The sequence below is a fragment of the Archocentrus centrarchus genome, chromosome 18 (genome assembly GCF_007364275.1).
Source record: "Archocentrus centrarchus isolate MPI-CPG fArcCen1 chromosome 18, fArcCen1, whole genome shotgun sequence".
Classification (NCBI taxonomy): domain Eukaryota; kingdom Metazoa; phylum Chordata; class Actinopteri; order Cichliformes; family Cichlidae; genus Archocentrus; species Archocentrus centrarchus.
The window spans coordinates 3,581,519-3,602,693 of NC_044363.1; the positions used below are offsets into that span (position 1 = coordinate 3,581,519).

Consider the following 21,175-nt stretch of genomic DNA (forward strand, 5'->3'; position numbering starts at 1 on the left):
AAATCCGATCAGAATTAGCACATATTAAAACACATTAATGTATCAATATAAGGACCACACAACCTGTGTAACATTTTACACAATTACTGTGTTGACGATCTTAACACAAACCTTGTGTTAAATTTTCAACACAATGATTGTGTGAAATGTTACACAGGTTGTGTGGTCCTTATATTGACACAGTAATGTGTTATAAATTGACACCACTTGTGTTGATATTAACACATCTGTTTTAAGAGTGCACCGTGCCACCGTGCTGCCTGTAGCAAAAATATTTTTTACAATGGTGAACTGTGTCTGTTTAAATTTGGTAAATAAACAAACATGTTTAAACTCAGCCCTGCTGAACAATGGTACATTAACATTTACAAATAACATTTGTCCATAGAACAATTAAAAAAAACTGTACAAGTAGAGAACCAGAGGGTGAACAAAAAAACGAAGAAAAAGACCAAACATCTGCTCTTTCAAAATGCACACAGCAAGAGGACTGAGCCAAGGTGGAACTGAACCGAGGCCTTCTATATGTCATTCTAGCTGTGAGGGAGCACTGCTAACCACCACACCACCCTGCTGCCACTCATCAATCAAGTCCGTTAAAACCAGTATAAACTTGATTTTTAGCAGGTGCAAAACCTGATATTAAGTTGTTTGAACTCAAACACACAATTACAATAAGATAGACCATCAAAAAGTACAGTATAATCAGAATTAATAAGTAATGTTGTGAAATAGCATCTGTTTAAGTAATATAAACTCAGTTTACTTCAGTAGGAGCTGTTGATTGGACTTAAAAACACAATTACAATTAAAAAAAACATGAAACAGCTCAGCTTATTCACCATTAACAAGCAATGTTCACATACTAGGCAATTTTATGCCAGCACACAAAAACCTTTACAAAACAGTAGGTTTTTGTGCTGTTGATAAAATTTAAAATACTTAATTCTACAGCTTCATTATATTTTCCAGTCAATACCTTCTACACTCAGTGTGTAGTAACATAAAAACAAACAGGAAAAATCCAGGCGAGGCAAAAACTCTCAAATTTTTCTGTGTTCCAAACTTAATAGCTACATACTCATTACAGTTACAGCATTTTTGACTGCAAAAATGAAAAATATAGCTTGTCTTCTTCACAAAGACACCAAGCTTTTGCATTTACTCCAAAGAGATCAGGAACAGCAGCTGATTTAATTTGGGTATGCTTTTTCAGGCATTTTTGGTGATTTTGGAGCAGCCAGTTAACAGGTTAAAACAGGCAGTTTAAAATATATTATGGTCAGAGCGCACTCTGCAAGTGTCTCCAGATGGCCATACTGGAAGCGGAAGTCTCATTTGCATTTATTTTAATGGATTGTCTGTGTAGATTCTCAGTCATCCAGGTCATAGTAGTCTCTGGAGCTTGAAAAAGGCGACTGGACTTCTTTTTGTTTCTTGAAGACGTTTCACCTCTCATCCGAAAGGCTTCTTCAGTTCTCAACCAAAAGGTGGAGAGACCCAGGTATTTAAACCCCTGTGGGCGTAGTCCCCTGGAGGTGGTTATGACCCTCTATTGATCATGTGTGTGAACACATGTGCCCAGGTGTGAAGGGGGCGTGGGTCATATTTAATCAGTGGTTTCAGTTGAAACCAATTTAGGACTCCGCTCCATTGTTTCCTGTGGCCTATTGAGGTCACTGGAACAAAGGTGTGAATGGGGGTTGAGACGTCTGGGAAGGGAGCTCAGGACAGCACTGTAAGCGGGGGAAAGTTGGTGACGTAATCCACCTCCTCTGTTCAATGATGGTTGTTCACAGTGGACATAGATGGCTTCTTTCTCAATAGGCCTTTATTCAGTGTCCAATAAAGACAGGTTGTCAGGCGAGGTCAGCGTGAGAGCCTGGTGCTACAGGTCAATGAGGAAGAGTGAGGCACCACACAGATTAAGTGTAGGCAGGAAGCAGTGTAATGTTGTTCACCCCGTTCAATGGGGTTCAGTTCAGTTCAATATTAAAGGCCCACCAACTTGAATGTTTTATCTCCCTGCTTTATCACACATAATTTGACTGGTCAGATCATTTGATCAATGTGTGTTTGGGTGATCAGAAACAAATTTACATTAAGTTAATACTATACAGCAAAGCTATTTCAGTTATCAAGGATGGTTAATCAGATTTTTTTCAGTAGGGAGAGAAGGCAACACTAAGCATTCAGGAGGGTATGCCTGTTTTATGAGCATGGGTCAGTAACCATAACACTGAACCATGCTCCTTGTTGGCTCTTTTTCCAGAAAGTGATGTTACATTTCTAATTTTCTTTCTTGTTCTTAGATTAAGCTTCTGGATTCATCACCAGTGGCGCTGACATCCAGCCAGTGCTCCTGTGTGGCAGGCACTGTTATGTGCAATCACACAGTGGCACTGCTCTTCCAAACAGCGCACTACTCAGAACTCAGAGTTCCTGTTGTCCCTCCTGTCCATAGCTGCACCGAATCTGAACAGCAATGGCACAAGCCACGCACAATGGTAATTTAAATGACATTAAAGTTTTTGTATTAGTCCATGTTTACATATAGACAGTAGAACCATCCATAGTAAATATGTCTTATGTTAGGGTGTGAAGACAGGACCCATCAACTCTATGGTCTTCACTAAGCCGGTACCAAATAGGATGGTCCAGACTGGAGTACGGTAAGTAGATTTATGAAATTTTGTTTCCCATGTGTCAAATGCATATGTGTATTTGTTCATGCATATACAATATGCCAGAAGCAAGTTTCTATAAGTTCAGAATATGCATTGATTTACATATGTGTTGTTTAGCACACTACATATGAGAAGGCAGCTGATTATTATTACAGTTATTCAGAGATTCACATATCTAGACATACATCCCAGTCTCAAATATATGCACTGTTTCAGTTTTTTTATTTTTACTTCAATATAATAACTTTGTCCCTTGTATTGTTATCATTATGTTTTTCCTTTAGGAGTGGATTCTACAGAGGCATGGTGGGTCCATTACCAGATCACTGCATGTTCAGAATAACAGAGGCATATGCAAAATTTAAAATTGAGGACAGGCCACTTGTGACCACGATGAACATGAGACCTGATAAGCCCCTTGTGGAAAGTGCCTTTGGCCTGGTGCAGGAGGGCAGTGTTCTATCATATCAGCAGCCAGTTTTGAAATCCCGGTACATCACACTACACCATGATGCACCACCAACACCACACTTGCCTCTGGAGGGTTACGACATCTTGCCATTAGACTGTGCGTTTGTGTGCTCAGAAGAGGAGCTCCTACATCTCAAGAGCTTGTCTGTAACTCTGGAAATGGTTCAGAAAATAGAAGCAGCTACACGTGAGCAAAGTTCCAGCTCTGAGTGGCATCTTCTCCGCAGGCCCAGAGTGACTGCATCTAGGTTTCGCGAAGTGTGTCATGTCAGAGGCCAGAGCTCTGCAGAGTCACTTGCTGAACGCATCATGAAGGGAACAAGGCAAACAGCAGACATGAGGAGAGGTGCTGAGATGGAGCCAGCAATAGCAACTGAGTACAGTAGGCTAATGAATGTAAACTACTCACCCTGTGGTCTAGTCATTCACCCCACTGCCCCCTGGCTTGCTGCATCTCCTGATGGTGTTGTATTTGACCCCAATGAATACCCCCAGTTTGGTCTTGTTGAGTTCAAATGCCCAAATGTACAAAACTTCATTGACTGCAAATATGTACAAATAGACTCTGGTTCTCCTGCACTAAAGAAGAGCCATGCATATTACTGGCAGGTACAAGGACAACTGCTCATCAGCGGGATGCAGTGGTGTGACTTTGTTGTGTGGCACAGGAGGACTACCTTGTGGAGAGAATATACACAGATGCAGAGGTGCAAAGAGCAATCAGAGAAAAGAGAGCTGACCATTTTTTTTTCTACACATATATGCCAAGATACCTGTGTCTGAAAAATGAACACTGAACACATAAGGGTAAAAAGGATTCTTCAGGTTTGCTTGTGTAACAGTTACATTTTATTTGCAATTTAAACATTTTATGAATTTGTTTCAACAGTTTACGTTTGTGTGAAATAAATTATTTTAGAAATGGCACTGATTGAGTTTTTAAAACACATTAAGATACTGAGTTTGTATTATATTCTGGACAAACAACCCCATACTGATGTAGTTAAACTTACACAAGTGAAGAAAATGACAAATGTTTGATGTAAAAAAAAAAGACTAACAAGATTTTAAATAATCTGGAACATGTATAGAAACACAGTAGCATAATATAGTATTAATATTCAACATCTGCAAAAAATTAGAACTATCAATAACTAGAACTCAACTATCAACATCCAAGTATAAGTTCTGTAATCAGATTTTGTCAGCTGACTGTAGGGGCTTCAGCTGCAGGCCAATTTCCATAAAGTCACCCTCCTAAAATAATAGCCTAAGTAACTTTTTTCAAAAAACAAAACTGAACCAAATATTAAAAATTTGATGATTTAGGCAAAAATAAAATTAATTTTAGGATGGTGACAATAAGCTACTTGCATTGCATTCTGGTGTCTTGTGGCTCACTTAACCCATTTTTTAACTAAAGCTGTATTCTGGTAATTTGAAAGCATACATGCCACTGCAAACAGCTGGTTGATGTTGTAGACATGTGATAAAGTGATGATGCCATCAAAAAGTTTGTTCTGTTTTATCCTCCTAATGACTCGCTCCACATGTACTCTCAGTCTGGCTATGGCCTGTGTCTCCTTAACCTGGTATGCTGGCATCTGCTTCTGCTTAGACAGGAAAGGTGGACAGTACACTTTGCACTTACAGCAGTCACTGATTAGAAAGCCCTTATCAACCATCACTGCCATGTCTTCGGTCAACTTCTCAGCGATGCCTGATTGCTTGAATAGCTCCTTATCACTAATCGAACCACCATACAGATCAGAGATGAATGTCACTGCACCATGTGGAGCTATGCCAACCAGGGCTTTCATAGTGCAGTGGGATTTGTATGAGGAGTACATTTCACTTTGGAGTAGTGGTGAGGATGGTGTTTGGCATCTCAGCTCTGTACAGTCTAGGATGACCTGGGTGTCTGGGAAATCTTTAAATTCCTCAGGGAGGTAAGCCTGCACTTCTGCACGCGTAAGCCAGATGCATTGAGACCCCAGTGCAGTGGCAAGAAAACTTGTCCATGTTGCAATAATACGGCTCACTGTGGACTGGTGTATGTTGAATCGATGTGCCAGGTCCCTCTCCTTCAAACCAACCGACAGGAAGACGAGAAAAAGAAAGAACTCATCGATTGGCTGGAGCAGCTGCCTCTGGGAGGTTAAAATAAAAGAGAAAATGTTACTTCTTATGCTACAAACTAGAAAGATTATGCTTTTTTTTTTTTTTTTTGGCTGAATGTTTTCTAATGGTTATGTATACCATACCATGGGGTAAACAGTGGGGGACTGTAGCACACAGGTGTATGTAAGGGAGGCTGAGTCCTTTAGGATGTAGACCTATATAAATGCATAGATCTGAGTACCAGCATAACTTACTGTTGATGAACGTGCAGGTGTCACCACTTCTTCATTCCTCTTGGCAGCTGATTTGGCTCTTGAGACCCTGACCATTTTATAAATGCAAGGCTCAATCAAAAACCAAAATGCCATCAAATGGTCATAGCTTGGAAATCTATTCACAAAAAAGAAAAACATAATTTCAATCATTAATTAATGCTCCACACACTGAGCAAAATGATGTCAGCTTTGACAACTAAACCAGTGTCTCAAATTGTATGCTATTTAACTTTCAGATAGTATGATTAAGAAGCTATTTGGTTCTGTATTTTATCTATAGCGTTAGGATATTGCTTAAATACTAATGCATCTACATGAGATATATATGTGTGTGTGTCTAGATACAGTGTTTTTATTATGACAGGAAACACTTTAATTTAACTCAGTGGTTCTCAAACTTTTTCCATCATGTCCCACTTTGCAGGTCGAAACGACATTGCTGCTCTATGTAAACAAAAGACGGTGGAAAATAGCGCTAGCCGCTATGCTAACGTACCTGCTGCCGTATACTGATGGGATTTCCCAGTTATGCCATGAAAATTAATCTTATGTTCAACTTAACATTACTTTTCTCCCAAGTCGTTTGCATCCCACAGATTGAGAATCACTGATTTAAGTGATGCTGAAATTTGTATATTTGAAACAGTTAGCTTGAACAGAACTTAGGTGTACCTGGTATAGAATCTGATGTCGGTGTCGGAGCCAGCAAACCGCTGTAATCCAAACTCACGCTGGACACGCAGCTCCTGTATTTCCTTCCTCAGATCCTCTACCTCTTTACACAGGTCTTCTGCAGCTGATGCAGACATGTCCAATGCAGACGGTTCAGGGACTGAGCAGTAGTCATGATCATTTGAGAGACCCTGCTCTTCCTGCTCCTCAAGATGGACAAGTTCAGTGGGTCGCTCTGTTCTCTCCCAAACACTACGCCGCAGTGGCTCAACTTTAAAGCCATTCCACTCAAAAAGCGTTGGTACAGCACCTTTAATCAGTCTTCTTCGACCATCAGGGGTCGTTGGCTCTATGAGCTGATCAGTGTGTCTGTGTAGATTCTCAGTTATCCAGGTCATAGTAGTCTCTGGAGCTTGAAAAAGGCGACTGGACTTCTTTTTGTTTCTTGAAGACGTTTCACCTCTCATCCGAAAGGCTTCTTCAGTTCTCAACCAAATGGTGGAGAGACCCAGGTATTTAAACCCCTGTGGGCGTAGTCCCCTGGAGGTGGTTATGACCCTCTATTGATCATGTGCTTGAACACATGTGCCCAGGTGTGAAGGGGGCGTGGGTCATATTCAATCAGTGGTTTCAGTTGAAACCAACTTAGGACTCCGCTCCATTGTTTCCTGTGGCCTATTGGGCCTCAGGAAAACTCAGAAGAATTTTCTCCAAGCATGACATCTCAGTATACTTCAAACCAAGTCACACCCTAAGACAAAAACTGGTTCATCCCAAGGACAAACCCGCCAAACACAAGATCAGCGATGTAGTGTATGCTGTTCAGTGCAGTGAAGAGTGCTCGGACCTCTACATTGGTGAAACCAAACAGCCTCTTCACAAACGAATGGCACAACATAGAAGAGCCACTTCGACAGGACAAGATTCAGCAGTACATCTGCATCTGAAGGAAAAAGGGCACTCTTTTGAGGATGCCAATGTCCACATTTTGGACAGGGAAAACAGATGGTTTGAAAGAGGAGTGAAAGAAGCCATCTATGTCCACTGTGAACAACCATCATTGAACAGAGGAGGTGGATTACGTCACCAACTTTCCCCCGCTTACAGTGCTGTCCTGAGCTCCCTTCCCAGACGTCTCAACCCCCATTCACACCTTTGTTCCAGTGACCTCAATAGGCCACAGGAAACAATGGAGCGGAGTCCTAAATTGGTTTCAACTGAAACCACTGATTAAATATGACCCACGCCCCCTTCACACCTGGGCACATGTGTTCAAGCACATGATCAATAGAGGGTCATAACCACCTCCAGGGGACTACGCCCACAGGGGTTTAAATACCTGGGTCTCTCCACCATTTGGTTGAGAACTGAAGAAGCCTTTCGGATGAGAGGTGAAACGTCTTCAAGAAACAAAAAGAAGTCCAGTCGCCTTTTTCAAGCTCCAGAGACGAGCTGATCAGTGGCAAAGTGTCTGCTACAGACCTTAGTGTGAGTGGTAAGAGTGAAATCATCCCGGCGTATGTTTATCAGCCATCGTTTTCTCAAGTCGGACTGAGTCGGAAAACTATGGAAACTTAAAACACCGTTAAATTTGGACGAAGCCGAACAAAGTGGGACACAGCAATGTTCGGAGTATTTCTTCTCCTGTCTTTGAAAATGTACCGTTTTAAATACTTTTCTGCGTACACTCATGCTGAATTACCAGACAACAACAGCTAACAAGCATTAAAACAAACATACCGGAAACGATGCAGCAGCATAGTTTCGAAATGGAAGTACGTCACAAGCCCTAGTGCAACTAGCCCATTCCTTGATTATTATGCTCCTCGGTGCCATGTGCTAACACAGTGCAGAGTAGCTGCCTAAACTCTGCTTCCAGTGAAGTAGATTATCTCGACAATAGACCTTTTGACAGCCTACGTCATCAAAGGATGCGCGCGCATTTTGGCAACAGAAGTGAACTGCTACTCCATTCACATCAACAAGAACAACGAGTCTTTACAGGGTTTAAACATGATTTAAAAGCGATATCAGCACAAGAAGACTGCACAGGGTGTAGCCTTTTAACGCCGGGCGATCGCTGCTGAAGCGCCAGTTACTTGCCCTCAATAGCTGATTGAGACGTGGCGTATCAGCGCGGAGTCGGCTGATCAAAGGAACGTTGATCAGCTGGCTTATTACCATAACTCCGTGTAACATAGTTAAAATGGTTCGTGTTAAATCCTGCTAAAATGCACCATCTGCTGGTCAAAAGTTATACTGCATTCACCCTTAGGAGCAAGGCATTGTGGGTAATCCTCAGAGTCACGAGGATCACTCATGAGGTAACATGTCTCTGCGATGTCTGACAAAGAAATATGATTGTCATGCTTATGGAGTATGTTTATGGTTTTCACTTGTGTATATTATTGAACTATGTGTACTGTAGGCCACGATCGTTCTGTTGTTCTGTCGTTATGGTCGTGCCTTAGAAGAATCTAGTTGTGTGAAAACGTGGGAAATTCCCGCGCAGTAACGCTATCGCTCCTCCTTGCAGAAGGAGCGCTTGTTTTGCTGACCAGAGACACCTTACCTCTGTGCTCATTTTGTGAAACTGCAGGTATGTTTTATCAAATAGCATTTTATCATTGTAGCAGATGGTTAATACTCAACTTTACTGAGTTTTATATATTCAGTTTTATATATAAAAAAAGTTCCTTTATTTTTGCATTAAGTTATAAACTCTAAGAAAATGGCATCCAGTAAATAAAATGTCAGTTTATTTTATTTTCAGAACATTTACTTAATTGCTTTATTTTTTTGAGAGGTTAGTTCCACTGAATTGATTGTAAGAGAAAAATATCCACTATACGGTCACTGTAATCAATGTTTTTATTATTTTATTGTGGGTAATCCTCAGAGTCGCGAGGATCACTCATGAGAAGGAGCGCTTGTTTTGCTGACCAGAGACACCTTACCTCTGTGCTCATTTTGTGAAACTGCAGATACAGGTGGAGAATTAAAGACAACTGATGCCACAGCCTGAGCAGCTCTCGTGATTTATTCCTACACTCAGAGAGGACACCAGATACACATAGGTCACATCCGCAACCGTTTGTCCTATCGAAAAAATGCAAGCGGTTCCTGAAAGCCCAGAAATTGGACGTCACAGCCATATAGGGGTATTACAGTATTTGTTGCCGCACTTTTGAAGTATGTTGTGTCAAGTCTGATACATTCAGAGTCAAAGGGTTAAACGTGATTTACAAGCGGTATCAGCATCAAAATGTCTGGCTGTTGCGTGTTTGGCTGTCAGAATTTCTACTCTACCAAAACTGGACTGATGTACCGAATCCCACAGGATCACGGCTGTTTGAGAGAAAACGGAGGTGTCTGTGGTTGCAAGCCATCATATGTATTGATAAAAATTGGACTAAGGACACGATCAGGACTGAGGACACGATCAGAAATCCGTTTGAAGCACCCATTTTATATCAGGTAAAGTTATTTATCTTCCATTGTTTATACCGGGAAGTCAGGTATCTAAAGTAAACAGTATTAGCTGGTAGGCTATTTGGCTTTTAAACTGTAGTGTGGCTGGCTATTTACAGGTGAGGCATCGCTGGACTCAGAGAATCCTCATTTTTAAATTAATATTTAATCGCACTATAGATTACAAAATGCAGTGCCAGCCAAAAGTCTGAGCAGACTCACATATGAATGGTTGAGCGTGTCTCAGTGTGACTGGAACAGTATATTTTTTTTTCATTGTAAATCAATAATTCTCCACTAAATACACGTGTATATATATCCACCCACGGATACTGGGCCACTTGCTAACGTACCACAGGGATCGGAGTCGGTTGCTGCTGGTCAAAATTAATTTTGCAGGTAGTTTTCACGATCTTTTGTTGATAATCCCTTCTTGTAGACTGAAACGCTATTGAACTCCGCCTTATTTCCGTTTCCAAAATGTGCGCGCATCACTGCCTACGTCATCATTGTTTACAAACAGTAAAAGGGTCTATAGTTTTACATTTGCACTGTGTACAGCTTTGTTACAACTTTGATATTGTGGCTCCTCTGAAAAGGAAAGCCTTAGATCAGAAGTGCCTTCTGATAACCAGAGGTGGGAAGTAACAAAGTACAAATACTTCGTTACTGTACTTAAGTAGATTTTTCAGGTATCTGTACTTTACTTGAATATTTTTTTTTGGATTACTTTTTACTTTCTTTCCCTACATTTTTACACAAGTGTCTGTACTTTCTACTTCTTACATTTTCAAAAAAGGCTCGTTACTTTCAGTCTAATGCGTCAGTGTAACAATGCCAGTTCTTTGTTAATAGTGTTTATAGTTTACAGTTGTCTCTGCCAGTTATGTTCATATTTATTTATGTAGAATTTCACAAAGATTATTTTATTGAATTTACCTGACGTGTTTGTGTAGCTCCGGTTGGTGTGCGGAACCTTTCTTTTGTTATTGTTTTCTGTACCCCTACGTTTAGTTTTCTGGGACAACTCCTTTATAAGGAGCAGTCTCGCGCTCACTCTCCCCCTTCTTCCTGTGGCATTCGGCGGGAGCGGTGAGTGAAAGTTTAGGAAGTTTAGTAATCGTAAATCCAGCTGTACTAGACAACAATGTCTTTGTGTGTTTTGTTTGTGTAGGGGCTTAAAGCGATCGTCACCAACCAGACTGTGATGTTTTGTTTACTATTTGGTCAGGTATGTTTTGTATGATCGATTGTTGTGTTTAATGTGTTGCTGTGTACGGCCCCTTCTTCCTGTGGCATTCGGCGGGAGCGGGGCTTAAAGCGATCGTCACCAACCAGACTGTGATGTTTTGTTTACTATTTGGTCAGAAATAAAAGGAGATCGCCTCCAAATCACGTCGGTGGCCTGATCTGATCATTGATGCACACAACGCAGAGAGCTGTAGAAGCCACCGGTTACACTTGGTGCCGTGAGACCCGTTGCATCGCCGGTCAGCGCTCGTCTGACCTCCCAGGTGTAGCTGCAGTCACCCTCGTCTCCTCTCCTGCTGGGCGGCGCAGCCCGCGCGCGCGCCCTCCGGTCGCCGTGCACGCAAGGTGTGTCGTCACCATAAAGAGAGACTCGCACACATTCTCCCTCATTTCATTTGTGTGTGTTTGTTATATCGAACTGCTCGTGCCCTGCCGCACGTTAAGAGGACGTTCCCGACAATCCAACCCTCTTTTTCTGTTTTGAAATAGACGTGATAAACATGAATAAGGGATGTGTATTTTGAATGAAGAGTATATATTGGACTTCTACATAGAAAAGTGAAAACATTTTTATTTCTGTTTATTGCTTTGAATTTTTTGAGGGTTTGTGTGTGTTTATTTACATTCTGCTGCATATTTGATTGTGTGTTTTGATCATCCTTTTTTAAAATTTTTTTTTTTTAATTTAATTTTTTTTTTCTCTCCTTTGCCATTGATAATTTTTATTCATGATGTCAGGTGTAGACCCCTTTAAGTTTCAGTCTGTGGTGGGTTGTGGGCGTGGTGTCACCTTAGGGGTGGGAAGGGGCAAACAGATGCCTTCACAGTGTTTTGGTAGGGGTGGGTCTGTGTCCCCTGGTGTCCCCAAATATGCATCTGATCAGTCTTTTGTCAACTCACCTTTGGTCCCCACTGCTAGCTCCACACCCATTGCCCAGCCAAATTGTGAGCCCACACAGGTGGTTCCTGTTGAGGCTCTCGGTAGTCTGTTTAGTGATTTTGCTAAACAAATAGGGGATAGTATATCAGCAAGCCTTAGTGCTATACATCAACCAAGTGCTGTCCAGCCTCAGCCTACTCTGTGTCAGTCTACCAGTGATACATCACAGCTAAAGGTTGTTGTACAGTCTGATGCCAGAGCTCCACCTTATTTCAGGGGTGATCACACAGACACATTTTCTGTTCATGAATGGGAAGACATGATGAAAACTTACCTGAAGAGGGTTAAGTGTGACAGTCATGCTGAAATGTATGACTTGATAATGTCGAGACTGACAGGCAGAGCTAGAGATGTGGTTAAAGTATCTCTCCGCAGTCGTCCTGAGCTGTGTACGTCTGATCTACCCACAGCTGTGTTTGAGATATTAAAGGGGAACTTCAGTGAGCTGGCATACTCTAATCTGCCTATGAAAGACTTTTATGGAACCACTCCCCGGGCACATGAAAGTGCTCTTGATTACTGGATTCGTCTTAACAAATCCATCGATGCTGCTGATGAATGTCTTCGGAGGCGAGGCAAATTTGTGGAGGACCCGAGTGCTGAAGTGGTCATGATGTTCATTAGTCACTGTCCTGACCCCACTCTTGCCTTGACTTTCCAGCTAAAGTCACCTGAGCAGTGGACCGCAGCTGAGGTTAAGGAACGTCTCGACAATCACACAAGGAACAAGAGGAAGACTGTTTCACAGCCTCAGACCTCAGTGGGGTTGTCAGTTTTGATCCAGAACACTATGGCTGATTCTCTTCACCCTTGTGATTCTCAGGCTGCCCTAGTAGCGAACCAGCCAAGGACTCCTTGTAACTTTCCACCTGCAGTCACTGTGGTCTGCAGTCAGCCTGACTCTGATGATATTGTGGCGGGCCAAAATCAATCTGCTCGCTTGTCTGTGCCCCCTGCTGTTCTTGATGTGCCTCCTGTTGCAGTAACTCCAACTGCTGCTGACAATGGCCTTACACAAGTTGTGACTATGTTTGACAGGGTTCTTTCTCTGTGCAATGCTTCTCTCACTGCCGGTGCAAGACCAAGCAACCACCAGCCTATCGGACGTCAGCCTGCCTGTTCTGGTAACAAACGGTGCCCTGAGCCTTGCAGAGTCTGTAGTTCGAAGGATCACTCGACACATGCACACTGCAGGCTTTATAGGTTATGCCATAACTGCTTCAGTCCTGGTCATATTAGGGCTCAGTGTTCACGTTCCACCCGTTATGGTGCCACTCCCACTCTTCCTCCCTCCAGTGCTGATTTAAACTAGCCTGCCTGTGTGATGAGAGGGGTAACATGGGCGATGCCGGAGACACCCTCAACAAAGAACATGATTTGCAGTCAGTCTATGTGAACTGTTGTAGCTCTCTCCCAGATGACACGGAAGTGATTGTTGTGGGCTCACACAGAGTAGCTGAAGCAAGTGACCTGTTTTATGCTTCAGTGACAGTCAATGGTCAGTGTACTCTGAGAGGGATGCTTGATTCAGGAAGCATGTCATGCACGCTAAGTGAAGAAGGGGAGTCCAAACTAAGAGCAGCAGGTGTTCTCACTGTTCCTCAACCTGTGCCTGAGAAGGTGGTCCTTGTTGGCTGTGGTGGCCTTGTAACAAAGCCCAAATGTATTTATGATCTCGACATTGAGATTCATGGCTCCAAGTTCTCTGTCCCTATGTTTCTTGTTCCAGGGCAGAGAGATGAGCTGATCATTGGAAGCAATGTCATCAGACCCTTGATCCAAAAGATGAGGTCTGATGTAAAGTACTGGGAGCTTGTAGGCTCCAGCACCTCTAATCCTGACTGTGAGCAATTTCTCGAATTGCTTTGTTGCACAACCCGTTGGTCTGGGTCTGACATGCCTGACAAGGTTGGGACAGTTAAGCTAAGACAGTCCATCACTCTTGCACCTCAACAGGAATATCTTGTGTGGGGGAAGTTGCCCAACAATGCCCATCTATCACTTGGGAGCACTGTCATAGTGGAGCCCACCTCCTCCCGTTCAGCCCCTAGAGACATAATTGTTGGACGGGTGGTGACACCCATGTGGGGTGATCGCTGGGTACCAATGAAAATCTTGAACCCGACAAAGACTCCTGTGACGCTGCGTCGCAATGCAAAGGTGGCAGATGTCTTTCCATGTCTTGCTGTTGAGGACTTGCCCATCTCTCAGGGTGTCAGTAGACCACAGACCAATTGGACTGCTGAATCTATCCCAGATCGGACATCAAACCCATCCCAACAGCTGAAGGAATGTGGTTTGGCAGATATTGACCTGGAGGCGTGTGAGGTGTCAGAGGAGTGGACACAGCGGCTGGCTGATCTGATACTTACCTACCAGGATGTCTTTTCTAAAGACAAGTTGGATTGTGGAGAGGCCAAGGGTTTTGTCCATCGCATTCACCTCACCGATGACCGCCCCTTCCGGCTTCCCTATCGTCGGGTCCCTCCAGCGCACTATCACAAGCTGAGAGAGGTTTTATCGGAGATGGAAATGAAAGGCATCATCAGTAAGTCAGTCAGTGAATATGCTTCGCCATTGGTCCTTGTCTGGAAGAAGTCAGGTGACTTGAGGATCTGCACTGACTTTCGCTGGCTCAATGCCAAAACTGTCAGGGATGCCCACCCATTGCCCCATCAGGCTGATTGCCTTGCTGCCCTTGGTGGGAACGCCTTCTTCAGCACTATGGATCTCACATCGGGATTCTACAACATCCCCCTCCATGAGTCTGACAGACGGTACACGGCCTTCACAACACCTTTGGGCCTGTACGAATACAACAGGCTCCCCCAGGGTCTGTGCAACAGTCCTGCATCCTTTATGAGGATGATGATCAGTGTGTTTGGTGACTTGAACTTTTCTAGTCTCCTCTGCTACCTTGATGATCTGCTCGTCTTTGCCCCTTCTGAAGAGGAGGCTTTGAAACGTCTGGACATGGTCTTTTCACGACTCAGAGCAAACAATCTAAAGCTGTCACAAAAGAAGTGTCACTTTCTTCGCAGGTCTGTGACATTTCTTGGCCATGTAGTGGATAGCAGTGGTGTCTCAGTCGACCAGGACAAAGTTAAGGTCATCTCAGCTTTCAGGAAGGAGGACCTCATGGACTCTGATGGGCTCACGCCATCTCAGAAGAAGGTCAAATCTTTCCTTGGGATGGTGCTGTATTATCAGCATTTCATTCCTGGCTGTTCTTCGATTGCAAGGCCGCTTTATGCTCTGACTGCTGGGCAGAAGAGGAAGGTTAAGGGCTCTCCCGGACGGCGGAGAGCGGGTACCTTCCGGGAACTGTCTCCTCAGGACTGGACACCTGCCTGTGAGGAGGCATTTGAGGGTCTTAAAAGTGCCCTCCTCAACAGTGTGGTGCTGGCACACCCAGACTTTGACAGGCCTTTCATCCTTTCCACTGATGCTTCCCTGGATGGTCTGGGTGCTGTTCTCTCCCAAGTGCCTGCTGGCGAGGAGAGAGCAAGGCCAATTGCTTTTGCCAGCAAGTCTCTCTCCCGAAGCCAAGCAAATTATCCTGCTCACAGGCTAGAGTTTCTAGCCCTTAAGTGGGCTGTCTGTGACAAATTCAGCCACTGGCTCAAGGGTCACAGGTTCACTGTGTGGTCTGATAATAACCCTTTGACATACATCCTAACAAAACCTAAACTTGATGCTTGTGAGCAGCGTTGGGTCTCCAAACTGGCCCCTTACTGCTTTGAGATTAAACACATTCCCGGACGTCTGAATGTGGTGGCAGATGCTCTCAGCAGGGACCCCTTTGTGAAGCCTCTGCGGGACCAGCTGTTGTGTGTCCCTTACTCTGAGCTGCTGGGACAGGCTCATGATGTCAGTGACGAACAAGTACAGGACACTTTCCGCTTTACTTGCCAGCCACAGTCAATGGGGGGCCCCTCTACTTCTGCTGCAGTTCATGGCTCACTGTCTGAGGATGATGTCTCCTCCCTTCTCTCCTCATTTGAGGAGTGGGACGCAGCTTCGAGACAACGAGCAGCCTCCCTTGCTGACCACCTCACCTCCTTGGAACCTGCTGGTCAGGATATGTGGCCTTTTTTGCCTCTCACTGATCTTCAGGCACAACAACAGAAGGATCCAGTAATCTCGAGGGTTGCTCATTATGTTGAGAGAAAGCGCAGACCCTCCAGACGGGAACGTTGTAATGAGAGTCAGCCAACCCTGAAGGTCCTGAAGCAGTGGGACAGGTTGACACTCATGGGTGGGATTCTCTACCGGGTCACAAAGGACCCTTTAACCAAACACAAGAGGTTTCAGTTTGTTGTGCCTGAGTCTTTGAAGGCTGATGTGTTATCGGGTGTTCATGATCATGCTGGTCACCAGGGTCAGCCTCGCACACTCTCTCTGGCTCGTCAGCGCTTCTTCTGGTCTGGTATGGAGAAAGATGTGCGAGATCATGTGAAGAACTGTCAAAGATGCGTTCTCAGTAAAACTCCTGAACCTTCTGCCAGAGCCCCACTAGAAAACATCAAGACCTCTGCTCCCTTGGAACTTGTGTGTGTGGACTTTTGGTCTGCGGAGGACAGCAACAACAGGTCGGTGGATGTTCTGGTTGTCACGGACCATTTTACCAAGTTGGCTCATGCCTTTCCCTGTCGAGACCAGACCGCAAAAGGGGTTGCCAAGAAGCTGTGGGACAATGTTTTTTGCATTTATGGCTTTCCCCAGCGCTTGCACTCTGACCAGGGAGCGAGCTTTGAAAGCGAGCTTATTGCCGAGCTCTTGAAGTTGTCAGGGGTTGATAAGTCGCATACCTCGCCATACCACCCTATGGGGAACGGCAATACAGAAAGGTTTAACCGAACCCTGGGCAACATGTTGAGAGCACTGCCCCCTCGCTCTAAACAGAAATGGCCACAGATGATCCACACAATGACTTTTGTTTATAACTGCACCATTCACGAGACCACTGGATTTGCACCTTTCTATCTGATGTTTGGGAGAGTTCCTAGACTGCCAGTTGACCTAATGTTCAAGAATGTACTCCGTGATGAGACTGTGTGTGACTATAATGTTTATGTTAAGTCTCTTTTGGGAGACCTGCGCTGGGCAATGACTCTGGCTCAAAAGAACTGCACAGCTGAGCAAAAACATCAACGTGACCAGTACAACAAAAGGGTCAAAGGTCTGCCTCTGTCACTTGGTGATAAGGTGCTGCTGGCGAACAAAGCTGCCCGAGGGAAACGGAAGCTTTCTGACAAGTGGGAGCCGGTTGTCTACACTGTGGTGGCTTCGAAGCCTGCTTTGCACATCTATCGGATCAGGGATCAGGATGGGCACGAACGGGTAGTCCATCGCAATCTGCTACTACAGGTCAATTTCTTACCCCTCAGTGGAGTTCCAGACGGTGATGAAGCAGGTGTGCCCTTGCCTGCCTGTAGTGTGAGCAGTGCCTGTCCATCTGACTGGAATGTGACTGAGATGTCTGGATTGAACACTGCTGCAGCAACAGCTGAACCTTCCTTTGCTGGTTCTCTCTCTGGGGTTAACGACTGGGATGGTGGCCGAACTGCTGCTTGGGTCAGCGAACAGTCATCTTTAGATGAACCACTTGGTTTGAAAAGTCCATCTCCTTCTTCCGCTGTGGTCGCCCCAGCTCCAGTTGGTCCTGCTGCTACTGTGGATCAGTCACCTGTTGCCCCTGCCCCCCTGCAGCAACCGTTGCATGTCTACCATGGTCCTCCTCGGGGACTTGATGCAGTAGACCGACTCACCTCGAGTTTTGGCAGGGTTATTCGACCCGTTTGCCGCTTAATCGAGTCCATGACACAACTTGAGTCTGTTCTGGGGGTGGAGCCAAGTTCTCCTACTGTTCTTCATGTGTAAAGCCTAAAGTTGCATATCTAGCAATTTTGTTTTTGTTTCATGGCATATTACATAACTTTTCATGTATTGCATTAGTGATGTACTGCTATTTGTACATCTTTATCTCATTTACCCTCTTTTGTCTGGCATGAGGATGCGCGGTGTATGAGGCACCGCACGTTATTTTTGGAGTACTATAGGTTTTTGCTGGGCGCCAAGCAAGCCTTTAGTTCTCCTATCCTTTTAATAGGAAACTTTTGATGTTGATTTTCTCTGCTTGAAGATTGTGTTTTTATGTGTATTACTGAGCGTAGTGTGTTGTACAACCCATAATTTTGTGTAATTCTAGGGGGGTGAATGTAACAATGCCAGTTCTTTGTTAATAGTGTTTATAGTTTACAGTTGTCTCTGCCAGTTATGTTCATATTTATTTATGTAGAATTTCACAAAGATTATTTTATTGAATTTACCTGACGTGTTTGTGTAGCTCCGGTTGGTGTGCGGAACCTTTCTTTTGTTATTGTTTTCTGTACCCCTACGTTTAGTTTTCTGGGACAACTCCTTTATAAGGAGCAGTCTCGCGCTCACTCTCCCCCTTCTTCCTGTGGCATTCGGCGGGAGCGGTGAGTGAAAGTTTAGGAAGTTTAGTAATCGTAAATCCAGCTGTACTAGACAACAATGTCTTTGTGTGTTTTGTTTGTGTAGGGGCTTAAAGCGATCGTCACCAACCAGACTGTGATGTTTTGTTTACTATTTGGTCAGGTATGTTTTGTATGATCGATTGTTGTGTTTAATGTGTTGCTGTGTACGGCCCCTTCTTCCTGTGGCATTCGGCGGGAGCGGGGCTTAAAGCGATCGTCACCAACCAGACTGTGATGTTTTGTTTACTATTTGGTCAGAAATAAAAGGAGATCGCCTCCAAATCACGTCGGTGGCCTGATCTGATCATTGATGCACACAACGCAGAGAGCTGTAGAAGCCACCGGTTACACTAGCAAAGAGTTATTGATTAAATTCGTGTCACTGTGTGTGCTCAAACGTCAAAACGATTTGATTCTAAACAGAGGGAACAATAACACACAAAAGACAATCCGATTGGTTATTGATGTACACATGACTGACATCGACAGTGTCGAGAGGAAAGGCACACAAAGCATGAGCAAGAGGTTATGGCATGTCAGTCACAGAGAATAGTACGATTAGCAATGGCATAACAGAAAATGAAAATGACGATGATTCAACAGACAGACAGCAAGAAGCATTAAATCATCCGTGGCCTTACCTGCGAGAGATGTTCCAAATCATCAGCAGCAAAAATGACTCATGGAGAATCCAATGTGAGTTATGTCTCCCAAAAAAACATGAACTGCTAGCGTTTAAGAACTCCCTGTCGAATATAACATATCAACGTAAGAAGAGTCTTTTTATTGTTATTAGAGAACCTATTGAATATCAACTTGTCTGTAATGTCAGGAATGCTTTGGGAGAATGTTGTTTGTTTGCTAACATTGAAAAAAGTAAGGCTAAGCTAGTGCTAACTCGGTATTGAAATTGATTGAAGACCTCAATTTAACCTGCCTGAATATATGGGCCATTGCTGTATATAGTTTTGTGTGCCAGTGCATCATTGTTTAAAATTTATTTATTTTATGAACAGAGCGACTTTATATTATGAAACCTTAGTCATTTGAATGCATTTTCAGTGCATTTAAATTATAAATTTAAATCAGCAGACTATGAACATTAAAAAAAAGGGGTTTCAAATGATAGTAAATTCAAAATGTAATATGCTGAATTGTCCTCTATTCTTTGTTGTGTTTCTGTGGCCTTCATGGGAATCTTGTTACTGCTAGAGAAAGCATGTGAATCACCTGGAGAGGTACAAAAGCCTCACTTCAACTGCTGTGAGGAGATCAACGTTAGATGAAGGCCCTTCATCCAAGCAGCTTAAACTGTGGGAATCCAAGAACCTGTCACAGAGAAGTGTTGATGAAGCCATTATTAACTTCAATATCCAAGGTCTGCACCCTCTGAGTATTGTTGAACAACAGGGTTTCAAGACTCTTGTGTATCGTTGATCATGTGTTTATCCAGTCTCACAACATTTTGTCTGTCGCAGACAGTGCAATGAAAGTTCCCATTTACCCTGCATGAAAAGACAAGAAAACATTGTTTGTAGACAAGTAAAAGTATTAGAGAAAAATAAACATATCAATATGTTATAGACATGTTTCAAGAAATATCACATTTATTTGCCAGTATATTACTTTGTAAAATGCTTTTTGGGATTAAACAAAAACTAACTTTGCCTTCCAGAACCATATGCCAAAAGGAGTTTTCTTTCTATCTCATTTTGGACATGATGAAACACACGTAGATGTTTGCCAAGGTTCTCATATGACTTGGAACATTTTCCATATGTTTTTTGGCCTGTTCAAACAAAACATCATTGTAAATAACATTAGATGCTGAAGTATTGCTCAAAGTCCAAGTAAAATATATCTGATCAGTCAATTCCAATGAAACAAAAAGCATAAATAACTTCTAGATTTGAAGGTAGTAATCCTCCAGGTCACTTACAGTAAACCACTCCAGCATAAGTGATTATTGCTCAGTGCAAGCCATGTAGAACAATGGTTTTTGGAGCACAGCACAGCTGATCAAGGGAAGGGCCCTTGATCATATAGAGGGAGTTAACTCTAAAAAGGGAGCTAGGAGTGCCCCAAAACATCCAGAGCCCTAAGAAAGTAATAAATGTACTGGTTTCTTTATAGCACTTGTCTTCTGTGCCTGATAAGCGCTTTATAAAACATGTCTTCATTCACCCATTGCTACAAATAAGTGCTTTTTATCTAACATTCACTATTCATTGAACACACAGAACAACTTGGAGTTCAATGTCTTGCCAAAGGATAGTTTGACATGCAGACTGGGGCAACTAGGAATTGAACCAACAACCCTCTTTTTAGCAGATGACCTGCTCTACCTCCTGAGCTACAGAATCTCAGCTCTTGTTTCCAGCTTCCATGTTTGTAATCGTTACTTCCACAGTGACAACCTTTAAAATAAAACCTAATCTGTGGTTTCCCAATTCTGAAATCAAATATTAGTCCAAAAGAAAACAAAAACATGGCCCAGTGATAAGAAAATCTCTACCCCAATAAAGCTCCTCATTTTCATGCAGCTACACTCACATACAGTGTAATCTGACCTTGTCCCAAGTCTACCATTTTGAAAAGAACCCAAGCACAGATTATAATACTGTACAGGTATTACATACTGAATTTAGATTAAAGCTTACTTGAGTGTGGCACAAAGTATGGAGTGTGAAAGCACCCTTAAGGTACACTCACTAGTAGGGCTGCATAAATTGATTTTTTTAGTAATCGAGTATTCTATCGATTATTTCATCGATTAATCGAGTA

The 21,175-nt window shown here is 43.3% G+C and overlaps 2 protein-coding genes and 1 long non-coding RNA gene across 3 annotated transcripts; 2 read left to right on the forward strand and 1 right to left on the reverse strand.

Annotated features, from left to right (window-relative positions):
- The first annotated feature begins 2,045 nt into the window (after positions 1-2,045).
- LOC115797622 (uncharacterized) lies at positions 2,046-3,941 on the forward strand. The gene is made up of 3 exons (XM_030754219.1): positions 2,046-2,507; positions 2,596-2,672; positions 2,972-3,941. The coding sequence occupies exons 1-3, from the start codon at positions 2,382-2,384 to the stop codon at positions 3,939-3,941; spliced, it is 1,173 nt and encodes a 390-aa protein (XP_030610079.1). The 5' UTR covers positions 2,046-2,381.
- Positions 3,942-4,555: 614 nt separating this feature from the next.
- Positions 4,556-6,576, reverse strand: LOC115797623 (uncharacterized). The gene is made up of 3 exons (XM_030754220.1): positions 6,227-6,576; positions 5,534-5,669; positions 4,556-5,308 (listed from the first exon to the last, which is right to left on the reverse strand). Exons 1-3 carry the CDS (start codon positions 6,361-6,363, stop codon positions 4,556-4,558), a joined length of 1,026 nt encoding a protein of 341 aa, XP_030610080.1. The 5' UTR covers positions 6,364-6,576.
- A 1,957-nt stretch (positions 6,577-8,533) lies between these two features.
- Positions 8,534-9,211, forward strand: LOC115796677 (uncharacterized). The gene is made up of 3 exons (XR_004021320.1): positions 8,534-8,550; positions 8,763-8,825; positions 9,126-9,211. It is a non-coding gene; the product is annotated as an uncharacterized LOC115796677 (long non-coding RNA).
- Positions 9,212-21,175: the final 11,964 nt, after the last annotated feature.

Coding starts and splice junctions, on each gene's coding strand:
- LOC115797622 (XM_030754219.1), top strand. CDS start 2,382: ATGTGCAATCACACAGTGGCACTGCTCTTCCAAACAGCGCACTACTCA. Junction 2,508..2,595: donor GGCACAAGCCACGCACAATG/GTAATTTAAATG, acceptor GTCTTATGTTAG/GGTGTGAAGACAGGACCCAT. Junction 2,673..2,971: donor ATGGTCCAGACTGGAGTACG/GTAAGTAGATTT, acceptor TTTTTCCTTTAG/GAGTGGATTCTACAGAGGCA.
- LOC115797623 (XM_030754220.1), bottom strand. CDS start 6,363: ATGTCTGCATCAGCTGCAGAAGACCTGTGTAAAGAGGTAGAGGATCTG. Junction 5,670..6,226: donor GACATCAGATTCTATACCAG/GTACACCTAAGT, acceptor TTTTGTGAATAG/ATTTCCAAGCTATGACCATT. Junction 5,309..5,533: donor CACCTGCACGTTCATCAACA/GTAAGTTATGCT, acceptor TTAACCTCCCAG/AGGCAGCTGCTCCAGCCAAT.